Source organism: Tupaia chinensis, unplaced genomic scaffold (genome assembly GCF_000334495.1).
Source record: "Tupaia chinensis unplaced genomic scaffold, TupChi_1.0 Scaffold143602_1, whole genome shotgun sequence".
NCBI classification, from domain to species: Eukaryota; Metazoa; Chordata; class Mammalia; order Scandentia; family Tupaiidae; genus Tupaia; species Tupaia belangeri.
The window spans coordinates 1,435,124-1,445,014 of record NW_006203448.1 but is presented as its reverse complement, the minus strand read 5'-3'; the positions used below and the strand labels follow the sequence as shown (position 1 = coordinate 1,445,014).

General features: G+C 53.4%; 1 protein-coding gene across 1 annotated transcript in view; it reads right to left on the bottom strand.

The window, feature by feature from the left end:
- Positions 1-890: 890 nt before the first annotated feature.
- DDX31 (DEAD-box helicase 31) overlaps positions 891-9,891 on the bottom strand; it is a gene marked incomplete at its 5' end in the record, with an annotated part of 84,146 nt that continues 75,145 nt past the window's right edge. The window contains 1 exon segment of the mRNA XM_014582456.1: positions 891-1,590. Within this exon segment, the coding sequence (XP_014437942.1) occupies positions 1,386-1,590 (205 nt within the window).

The following is a 9,891-nucleotide window of genomic DNA, read 5'->3' as shown; positions in this document are numbered from 1 at the left end:
TCACACAGCTGGGTTTTATCTGTAAAGTTTGATCCCTTCTTTTCTCATCCAGATCACGTGAACCATTACACAGAAATAAAAGCAAGGTGGCAGACTGGCCCAAAGTCAGGCTGACATGTGCTGCAGGGTCTTTAAAAATGTCCTGCTATTATTATTACACATTCCCTAATGGTCCCTGTTAACTCACATGTGCCAGCCAGCCCACTGAGGAGGGCCCGCTCCCCTCCAGTAGAGAATCAGTGCTTACCACTGGCTCAACTCCCCAGGCTGGAGTTCTCTCTGGAGTGGGTACTCTGTGGGGTAAGTCCTCTCTGGAGTGGGTGCTAGCCAGCACTCACCAGCCAGCCCAGGCGAGACGCTGACCCACCGTGGTCCCTGCAGACCCCCGCCCGGCGCAGGCCTCACCACTGGTCTGCGGAACAGGAAGGCAGAGAAGGGAAATGCCAGGACAGGGCCGAACAGAGGGCAGGAGCAGCGCCCAGGCAGCAGCAGCGCCCAGGCAGCAGGCGGAGGCTTTCAACCCTTTCTCTTTTGGACCCTGGGAGAGTCCCAATCTTACATTTATTGGGAAATCAATGTGCTCCAGGGGTCCCCTTTCAAACCTCCCAGGAAACAATGGAGGTGGTGGGTGGCTGTGGTCTGGGTCACAATACAAAGACCCTGGACTTTCTTGAAGACTAGGCGGGACTCAACAGCAAGGAAAAGCTCCGGGCTGTGGGGACTTCTGACTTCAAAGGCACATGATAAGAAGGCACCAGTAAATCAATCAGGCTGAGAGAGGGCCGTCTCCTGTGGACAGGAAAGGGGGCCCTGCATGCAACAGCAGCAAGAGGGTCCCGGCCAGAAGAATGGCATTTCTGGCCCAGCCCAGAGGCAACACACAGAAACGATTACATGGTGAAAAGTTTTCTTTTTGTACAAATTCAATTCCAGTTCTTAACGTCCTACTTCAGAGTCCACGCTGACACACGTGTCGCTGGGCCGAAGGGGAGCTGGGAAACGTCTGGCAGATGCCAGGATGCCGCCCGGCAGGAATTAAACCCCTCCCAGGCTGAAGCGACACATCTCTAGGACACACGGCCCCTGGGTGTGGGCCAGTGTCGGCACTGATGGACAGCGGCCCTGAGTGCAGGTGTGCAGGCCAGGGTCTGGTGGCTGGTCCCAGGCAGACCCACACCTCCGACTCCTGCAAACAGGGTTCCACTGGATGGTGGCTTCTAAATCTTGGAGACTTCGCAAGGTTGTCTATTTTTCACAAGAAAAGGACATCAAGCCTGTGCCACCAGGACCTGCAGGACTCATTCTGAGACCCGGTCCCGTGGGGAGAGATTTGAAACGCTTCCTGGAAAGCTGGCTGCCGGGCGGCCTCTCGGGACTCGGCCATCTCACGGCGTGTGTCCTGCAGCTTCTCCCACGGCTGGCCAGGGCTGCGCACTGGCGGCGGATGGCCCGCGGGGATGGGCTGCCCGGCGTTCCTGTTTGTTTTGCTTCTTGACCTTGGCGACGCCGGCCTCCATCCCACTGGAGTATTCCGAACGCAAGATCTCAGCAAGGCGGCGCTGACTCGGGGTCTTCGTATGAAGGTCAGGCCTGAAGAATAGTAACAGCAGAGGGGGAGAGAAACTTTATTATTTTTTTCCTTCCCATTTGGAAAGAGGCTGCTGGCAGCTGGTTCTGAGACTGTGAAGCTGACATTTTTGTATTAACAGAAGTACAATCCCTTCAATAGCGCTTGTTTTGATATTCTATGCACCAGAAGATTAGATACGGCGCTGACAGATTTTCATAACGGTGGCAAAATATCATGGCATTTTTAAAAGTGAGGCTTTGTTCTGTGTTGTTTTCATGGGGAAAAAAGAACTACGCACCCTCATAGTCTGATGGCAAATGAGGTGTATGATACAGCGGTCTGCCAAAGGATGGAAAAAACCCACCTCAAAACTCAGCAAGGCGCAGCGGAGAAAGCGCGTCAGCAGTTTCCCAGAACCCCAATGAGTTCAAGCACCCGGCCTCCTCCTCCTCCGACAGCTGGGACTCAGCCCAGGAGCAGAGCCCAGCGAGGTCCATGCAGCCTGCCGCTGCGCGAGGCCCGGGTGGCTGCCAGTCACGACTTTCCTTGACTGACTGAAGACTCTGAAAGGCATTTCTGACCCTCAAACCCCAAGCCCAGAGTGCAGGCTGGTAACATATCTGCCCCGGAGCTCAGACCAGCAGCTCTCCAAGCCCCACAAGGACCACGGCAGAGGGAGAGTGCTCTGTCCTCGTCTACACAAAAAATGCCCACGGCTCAAAATCAGCTTCAGATGCGGAACTGTGGGAACCGTTCTCAAAAGACGGCAGTCTCACCATTTGATCAGATCAGAGGAAGAAATTTGTAAAAGTTCAATTACACAGGACCAGCAGTTGGTGTAATGACTATGTTGCTGGACTCCCATGTAGTCGACCGCAGTTCGAGTCCCAGACCTGGTGGCTTAAACTCACGCCTGCCTGGTGCATGTGCGTGCGTGCCCAAGATCCTGTGAGAATGGAGAAGGGATTGTGGCGTGGCCATCCCCCTTGGGGGTTGTTTCTCATTTTCTGACTCTCTGTTTCTATCTTTCTGGTCAGTGCACATGTCTTAGAGCAAAAACCTCTCCCCTTCCCCCCAAAAAAGAAGTTCAATCACACAGAAGAATGATGATTACAAAAACTGAAGAGTGAAATAAAAACAAATTTTTTTTGAGAGGTTTTTGCTATAGGGCACGTGCGCTCACCAGGAAGAGACAGGCAGACAGAAAGTAAGAAACCACCCCCCAGGGGGGATGGCCACGCTGCAATCCCTTCTCCTCCATTCTCCTCTCAGGATCTTGGGCACGCACGCACACGCGCCCAGCATGAGTTTAAGCCACCGAGTCCAGGACTCGAACCACAGTCATCTACATGGGAGTCCAGCGACATAGCCATTACGCCAACTGCTGGTCCCAAGAAAATGTTTCTTAAGACAGGATTTTAACCAAAACAACAACTAAAACAAGAACCAATAAACCTAACCACCTTGTTGGAAAGTCCTTCTGCATCAAACAGCCGTGTCTCAGGTGACGCCGTGTCCCACTGCGGAGCGCACTGAAGATGGCGCTGCCCTCCAGCACTGTCCTTCGGGAGTCACCACACTCTGGACTGAAATGTGGCCAAACTCCATTGGGCGCCTGTACACACCAAGGGCAGGAGATAAGCCTCAGGCTGCACTGTTCGCCCGAGAGCTCACGGAGCCCCACGGTTACTGGTTAGGGCAGGGATACTGTAACCGGAATCAGTATGACCACACCCCAGAGGCCAGGGCTAGTCATACAACAGTGTTTTCTCTTCTTAGGATGATTTCATTGAACTTTATTTCATTTATTTATTTATTTAAATTGGACCACAGAGAGACAGAGTGAGAGAAAAAGAGAGGTAAAGTGAGAAAGCAAGCTGCCGGGTGTGGGACTTGACCACGACTGGCCATGTGGGAGTCCAGCGTCTTCACCACCACGCCACCTGCCAGCCCCCACAATGTTCTCTACTGTAACACACAGAAAGAAACAGGATCAACCAGTGCTGGGAGAAGAAAGCAGATTTCAGGTCAGAGAATAACAAGGACTCAATATTTAAGGGCCAGGAGTTTACAGGGGTGTGTCAGTCCAGGATGGGGTTCAGCAAGATGAAATATACGGAAGGACTTTCTGGGCTCTTTATGACCTGCTACGCGTACCTTCTCTCCTATAATCCTCCCTCGACCAGGTGGGTAAGGTTACCATCCCATCTCATCTTTTTAGAGATTTTTGCTATAGGGCTGTGCATTCTCTGGAGAGACAGAGACACAAAGCAAGAAATCACCCCCCCGAAGGAATGGCCATGCTGCCATTCCTTCTCCTCCACTTTCCTCTTGGGATTTTGGACACACATGTCCATGCGCCTGGTGTGATTTTTTAATAATTATTTTATTCATTCATTTATTTTAATTTGACCACAGAGAGACAGAGAGTGATAGGGACGGAAAGTGAGAAAGCAAGCCACGAGGTCCAGGACTCGAACCAGAACCATGGTCAGCCATGTGAGTGTCCAGTACCTTAACCATCATGCCACCAGCTGGTCCCTGCGCCTGGTGTGAGTTTTAAGCTGCCGGGTTCGGGACTCGAACCACGGCCAACTACGTGGGAATCCAGTGATGTAAGCATTGGCCATCTGCTGGTCCCACCATCCTCATTTTATGGACAGGGACACTATGGCTCGAGGAGGGTGAGGCACTGGCCAAGGCCGTGCAGCCAGTCAGGGCACAGCGCGGCAGATGTCCGCCCTTCCCCCCAGTCCAGAACGTGTCACAGAGGAGGTGTGACAGGAGGGCCCAGAGGACCAGAGTGGAGGATGATCACGATGTGACACAGGGAGTCCTTCGTGGTTGCTCAGTGGAATGACGGGCCAGGGGCCTGGGGCCGAGGGGCCTGGGGCGAGGGAGGGAGAGGGCAGATGCCTGGTACATGAGGGCCACAAGGGGACAGAACCTAGCTGACCGCTCAGTGGCCCAACAGCACAGATTCAGTGACTCGGACTCTCACTTCGGTTTCCTCATTTGAAAAATGGGGATGGTACTGAGAACGAAAAGCATGCAGGCCCCATAGGCACTAACTGAAACAAAACTATAGGGCTGGCCGGGCTCTGGCCTGTGGACACGGGTCACTCACATGCGGGGAACCTAAGGCCCAGAGAAGCTGTGCAGGAGTCAGAACGGAGTTGGGCTCTTGACGGCAGAGCCAGGGCTCTTGTGCTGGCAGGCACTGTGTCCTTCGGGGCGATCCTGAGCCCGTATGCTGGAGGTCTGGGGGTGAGCTGGTGTGCGGCCCGGCCGTGGGGAGCACTCGCCTGGCTCCAAACTGAAGGCTGCCAGCTCCCCGCTCGAAGTTTACAGGCGGAGCGCTGTCCCCCTCTGGTCTGAGGCTGGTCACTCACGATGTATGATTTTTTTTTTTTTTTTGGGAGAGGTTTTCTAGGGCACGTGCGCTCGCGAGACAGACAGAGAAACAGAGAGACAGAAAGCGAGAAATCACCCCCCGGGGGATGGCCATGCCGCAATCCCTTCTCCTCCATTCTCCTCTTGGGATCTTGGTCACTCACGCACACGCGCCCGGTGTGAGTTTTAAGCCACCGGGTCTGGGACGCGAACTGCAGTCGACTACATGGGAGTTCAGCGACATAGCCATTACACTAACTGCTGGTCCCACGATGTATGATTTTAAATGTGACCACTGGAGTTTCAAAATATGCAAAATTTGGAGACCAGCAAGTGGCATGGTGATTAAGGTGCTGGACACTCCCACATGGCCGACCAGGGTTTGAGTCCTTAATCTGGTGGATTGCTTTCTCACTTCCCCTCTCTCTCGCTCTCACCCTCTGTCTCTTTCTGGTCAAATTAAAAAATAAATGAATGAGGGGCCGGCAAGTGGCATGGTGGTTAAAGGCACTGGACTCCCACATGGCCAACCATGGTTCAAGTCTCGGACCTGGTGGCTTGCTTTCTCACTTCCTCTCTCTCTCTCTGTCTCTCTCTGATCAAACTGGAAAATAATAATAAATAAAGTTAAGTAAAATAATTCTTTTAAAAAAATGAATGAATGAATAAATAAAATAAATAATTATTAAAAAATATGCAAAATTTTAGTCCAAATATTCTCCCCGGCATGAGCTCCAATATGTAAAGGACCGCTGGGCTGAAGCCAGTGAAGATTCCCGCCCCCGGGCTGCCTCACATGTGGCGTGGCAAAGAAGGTTCACGCGGCGCCACCCCTGCGTCCCTGTTCCACACACTGGCAGCCCACTGGGCAGCAGGCGTGACAGCACACAAGCCCGCACCTGTGCACGCAAGTTGCAGCCCGGGCCTGGAGACACTGCCCCGCCACTGCGACGCATTCTAGGCAACATCCTCTCGATGTAGGAAGACACCTCCAGCTGCCCACCAATGCAGGCCCTCGGTGCCCAGGGAGCAGGGGTGCTCGTACTGTCTAGACTCAAGCCTCCTACTAAGGTGGTGGCACCTCGGGGCCAACCTGCATGGGTTTCTCTTGCTGTCAAAACAGCCCCCCCACACACCCACTGTTCCCTTGGCCAGCACCTATTTTCCCTTTGTCTTGAGATCTGCTGCCAAGAAGGCACAGTACAGATGGGAAGATGCGCTGGTTCTAAACCCAGGCCTGGCCGGGCGCTGGGTCCTCTCTTCGGCCGAGCTGCAGTTCTTCCAGGAACTTGCCGACTCTCTTGCCCTCTTAGCCCAACTGCCCAAGCCCCTCTTAAATGGGCTTCCTGAGCATCCAGCACAGTTACCAAGCAACAGATCAGTTTATCTAACCACAGGGAACTCCCTCGTAGTGAAGGCTGAATGACCCCTCCTGGTCACCAGGCTAGGCTGCTCAGTGGGACAGGCAGATGCCACTCGTGCTGCCAGTGAGGTGCCATCGCAGCCTAATTAGTAGACTGAGATACCCTGCCATGGTGGCCACTGGAGAAGAGCTATCGAAGGGCTGCCTCCCAGCTTTACCGACAACTCCTAGGTAAAAAGCCGTTCTAATGCAGGCTTTTGTCAATGGCACTATTTTACAGGACAGAACTTATTTAATTTGGGTATTGTTTAGTCTATCAGTATTTCCTTTTTTTAAAATTTGCTATAGGGTGTATGTGCTTTCTGGAGAGAGAGAGAGACAGAGAGAGGAGGAGGTTAGTGAGAAAGTGCCCCACAGGGGATGGCCACACCACAATCCTTCTCCTCCATTCTCCTCTTGGGATTTGGGGCGCGCACACACACACACACACACACACACACATGCTTGGTGTGTTTCAGGTCATCAGGAACAGGACACAGTGCAGTAGGCCACGTGGGATCCAGCTGCCTTAACCATGCCACTGGCTAGCTCTATCAGTATTATGTTTTATGGCTTTGGGTCATGCTTACAACAGCCTTCACCCTAAGATTTTTTAAAAATTCAAGTATATTTTTCTACTAATGTGCTACTGCTTCGATTCTCTGTAGATTTTCCTCTGGTTTATGATATGACGTGGGGTATTTAACTGTTTCTTCCAGGAGCTACCTCGTTACCTGGGGTAGTCACTGAGCCAATCTTTCCCTCGAGGATCTGAAGTGCAGCTCTAGGACAGACCAGCGGGCTGCTCATGGAGCGACTGCTGATGGTGACAATGGTGACGGCACACCAATGTCAGTGCGCTCTCCCGCAGGGATTGTTAATGGACTGAAGTATAAAACAGACTGAACGAGGCATTCCATGCGACTCCACCAGTCCCGGAAGTCTGCACAGCCAGCCAGTACGGATATTCACAATGCCCTAGCAGACCAAAAGGGCAGCCTAAGCTAGAATGCGACCCTGAACTGGTAGGTGGGAATTTAGTTGGCAAGTTTCAGCCTGGGACCAAGAGGCCTGAGTGCAAATCCCAGCTCCACCCTGAGTACCCCGCAGTCCGGGTGGGTGCCTCCGAGAAACGGGGAGCATGGCGGTCATCGCACGAGCAGTGGTCACATCACTACCTGCCACTACCGTCATGGCACTGCCACTCCCTGCTGGGCAGTCTCTACTGTACATCTGGGTAGTTTCCCCAAGTGGACACTGAGAACCACCTGGGAAGACCGGGATGGGCTAAGAGGCAAGTCACCCAGGGGGCAGGCAGTGGCAGCTGTAGACTAAGCAGCAGCTGGGGCACTGGGAACAGCCTGGGCCGGATGCCCCAGGATGAGCGAGTCCCTCTGAGGGGCAGACCCTGGCCCTGTGGAACCTGCCCTCTTTGAGTGACCAAGGGACTCATTTCTCCGGGGCCCAGTTCATTCACTTACAAAAGGACTAACTGACCTAATGTACCAGCGCATGCGCCATGGAAGAGCTCACCGCACACCAACTGTCTTATCCACAGTACAGAAGCGGGGTGGGGAGGGAGCCACTGGCAGACAACCGACACAGTGATGTGGACATGAGACTGGCTAGATCAACAGTACCACCACCTTGCGTCTCTAAGTTTGCAAATCAGGTACATGCAGCTGGAATCTTACAGAGACCACACACAGGAAGTGTGACCAAAGCGTGGGGATTGAAGGTGGTCAAATCCTGCCTTACTTTCCTGAGCTCTAATAGTGAGCAGGGTTCACCAAGAAATGGCAGCCCTGGAGGCGGCAAGCTGCGGACATTGTGGGTGCCAAAGCAGAGGTCGTATGAGGGATGGGACCAATGGTACAAAGGTCAGGCCCTGCTGGGAGGACTCAGCCTTCTATGCACTGCCTGGAGAGAGAGTGGGATGGGGTAGAGACATATTTACTCAACATCTGCTCCCAACCCAGAGCAACCACCCACACGCAGCCCTCAGGTGCCCTCTTACAGGGAAGTTGGTGCTGAGGGCTAGACTGCGACGTCTGCCTCTGGAAGCCATGTTTCTTCTTCCGCCCTGGGAGAAACTGGGGACCAGGGTGGGGGCAGGTCTTGCCTACAATGGTTTCTTCTTGAAAACCTCCCAATAACTGCCCGATGAGCAGAAAGCGCCTGTAACCCACTCCAGGGGGCACTACACTGATGCCTTCCTTACAGGCAGCCCAAGTATCTCCTGCTCAAAGCCCAGTTCTCTGGTTACACAAAGAATCGCCTGCTCTTGTAAAAATCGTCTTTAACAGGGCCCGCACACTCGCCACTCTGCCGACACTGACCAGAGCTCAGCAGCTCAGCTCGCTCACCGTGTGCAAGGACGCAGACGATTTGGGCTCCAGATTCCTTAGTGATCCGGAGGCTGCTGCCTGGGCTGCTGGAACCCAGTGCAGGCAATGAGGAAAAGCACGAGGAGTACTCAGATCAACAAATGGGTACACACCGCCCGAGAGAGGCTGCTGCTGCTGCCACCCGACACCGTAAAACTAACATGTAAAAAGTGTCGCATACCGTCACTCTGAATTTTGGGGGGCCTGCTGCTGCTGCCACCCGACACCGTAAAACTAACATGTAAAAAGTGTCGCATACCGTCACTCTGAATTTTGGTTCTCAAACTGCATCCTTCTCGATTATTAAATAGTTAAAACACGATCCTACATTTCAGACGCTCCTGTCTCTGGTCCTAACATCAGGCCTGGAATGAAGATGATGTATGAGGAAGACCTGGAGTCTTCGGTACAGGTCATTAACAGATGGAAAGGCTCGGGCCAGCATCATTAAAACCAAGATTGGGGGGTGCTGGGAACATTCACCTTTCCGTTTTAGACAGAAGCTGGACTGAAGTGGGGCTGGTCTAGAGCGGACAGTGTGCACTGGCTTGGGTACAGGAAGGGTTCAGGGTGACTAAAAGCTAAATCTGAGTAGCACGGAAGAACTGGGGCTGCCACCTTCTTTCGATTTCTGGAATGACACGAGCTAGACGTGCTCTGAGGAGGATCTTGAAGAGCTGGTGCCCGCTCTCCTGTTGCATGTAGACTTGCCCGCAAGCTGCCAGCCGGTGCCAGGCCAGCACACCTTCCAATCCCAGTGCCTGGACAGCTCCAGCCAAGAATGCAGCCCTCTCCAGCGTCCTCCCAGGAGAGGCTGGCTGGGTTCCTGTTCTTTGTGGTCAGCCCTGACCATGTGATCGAAAGCATAGCCTGTAGTCCCTGCTGTCTGTAAGTGACCCAGGTGTGGAAGCAGCTCAGGGTCACTGTGAAATCCCTCTAATCACCTCATTAGCTGGGTGGGGACAAGGGAGTCTGTTCCACAAGGAAGCAGAAAGCTGCCATGGCCTGTTTCAACCACGAGGGTGACAGAAGTTACTCTTACCTGGGTGAAGCCAGGGAGAGATGGGGTGCAGAGTCCGCACGCAGCAGCTGCCTGCAGAGCAGCAGCCACAGAAGGCAAGGGGGGGGACGGCTCAGAA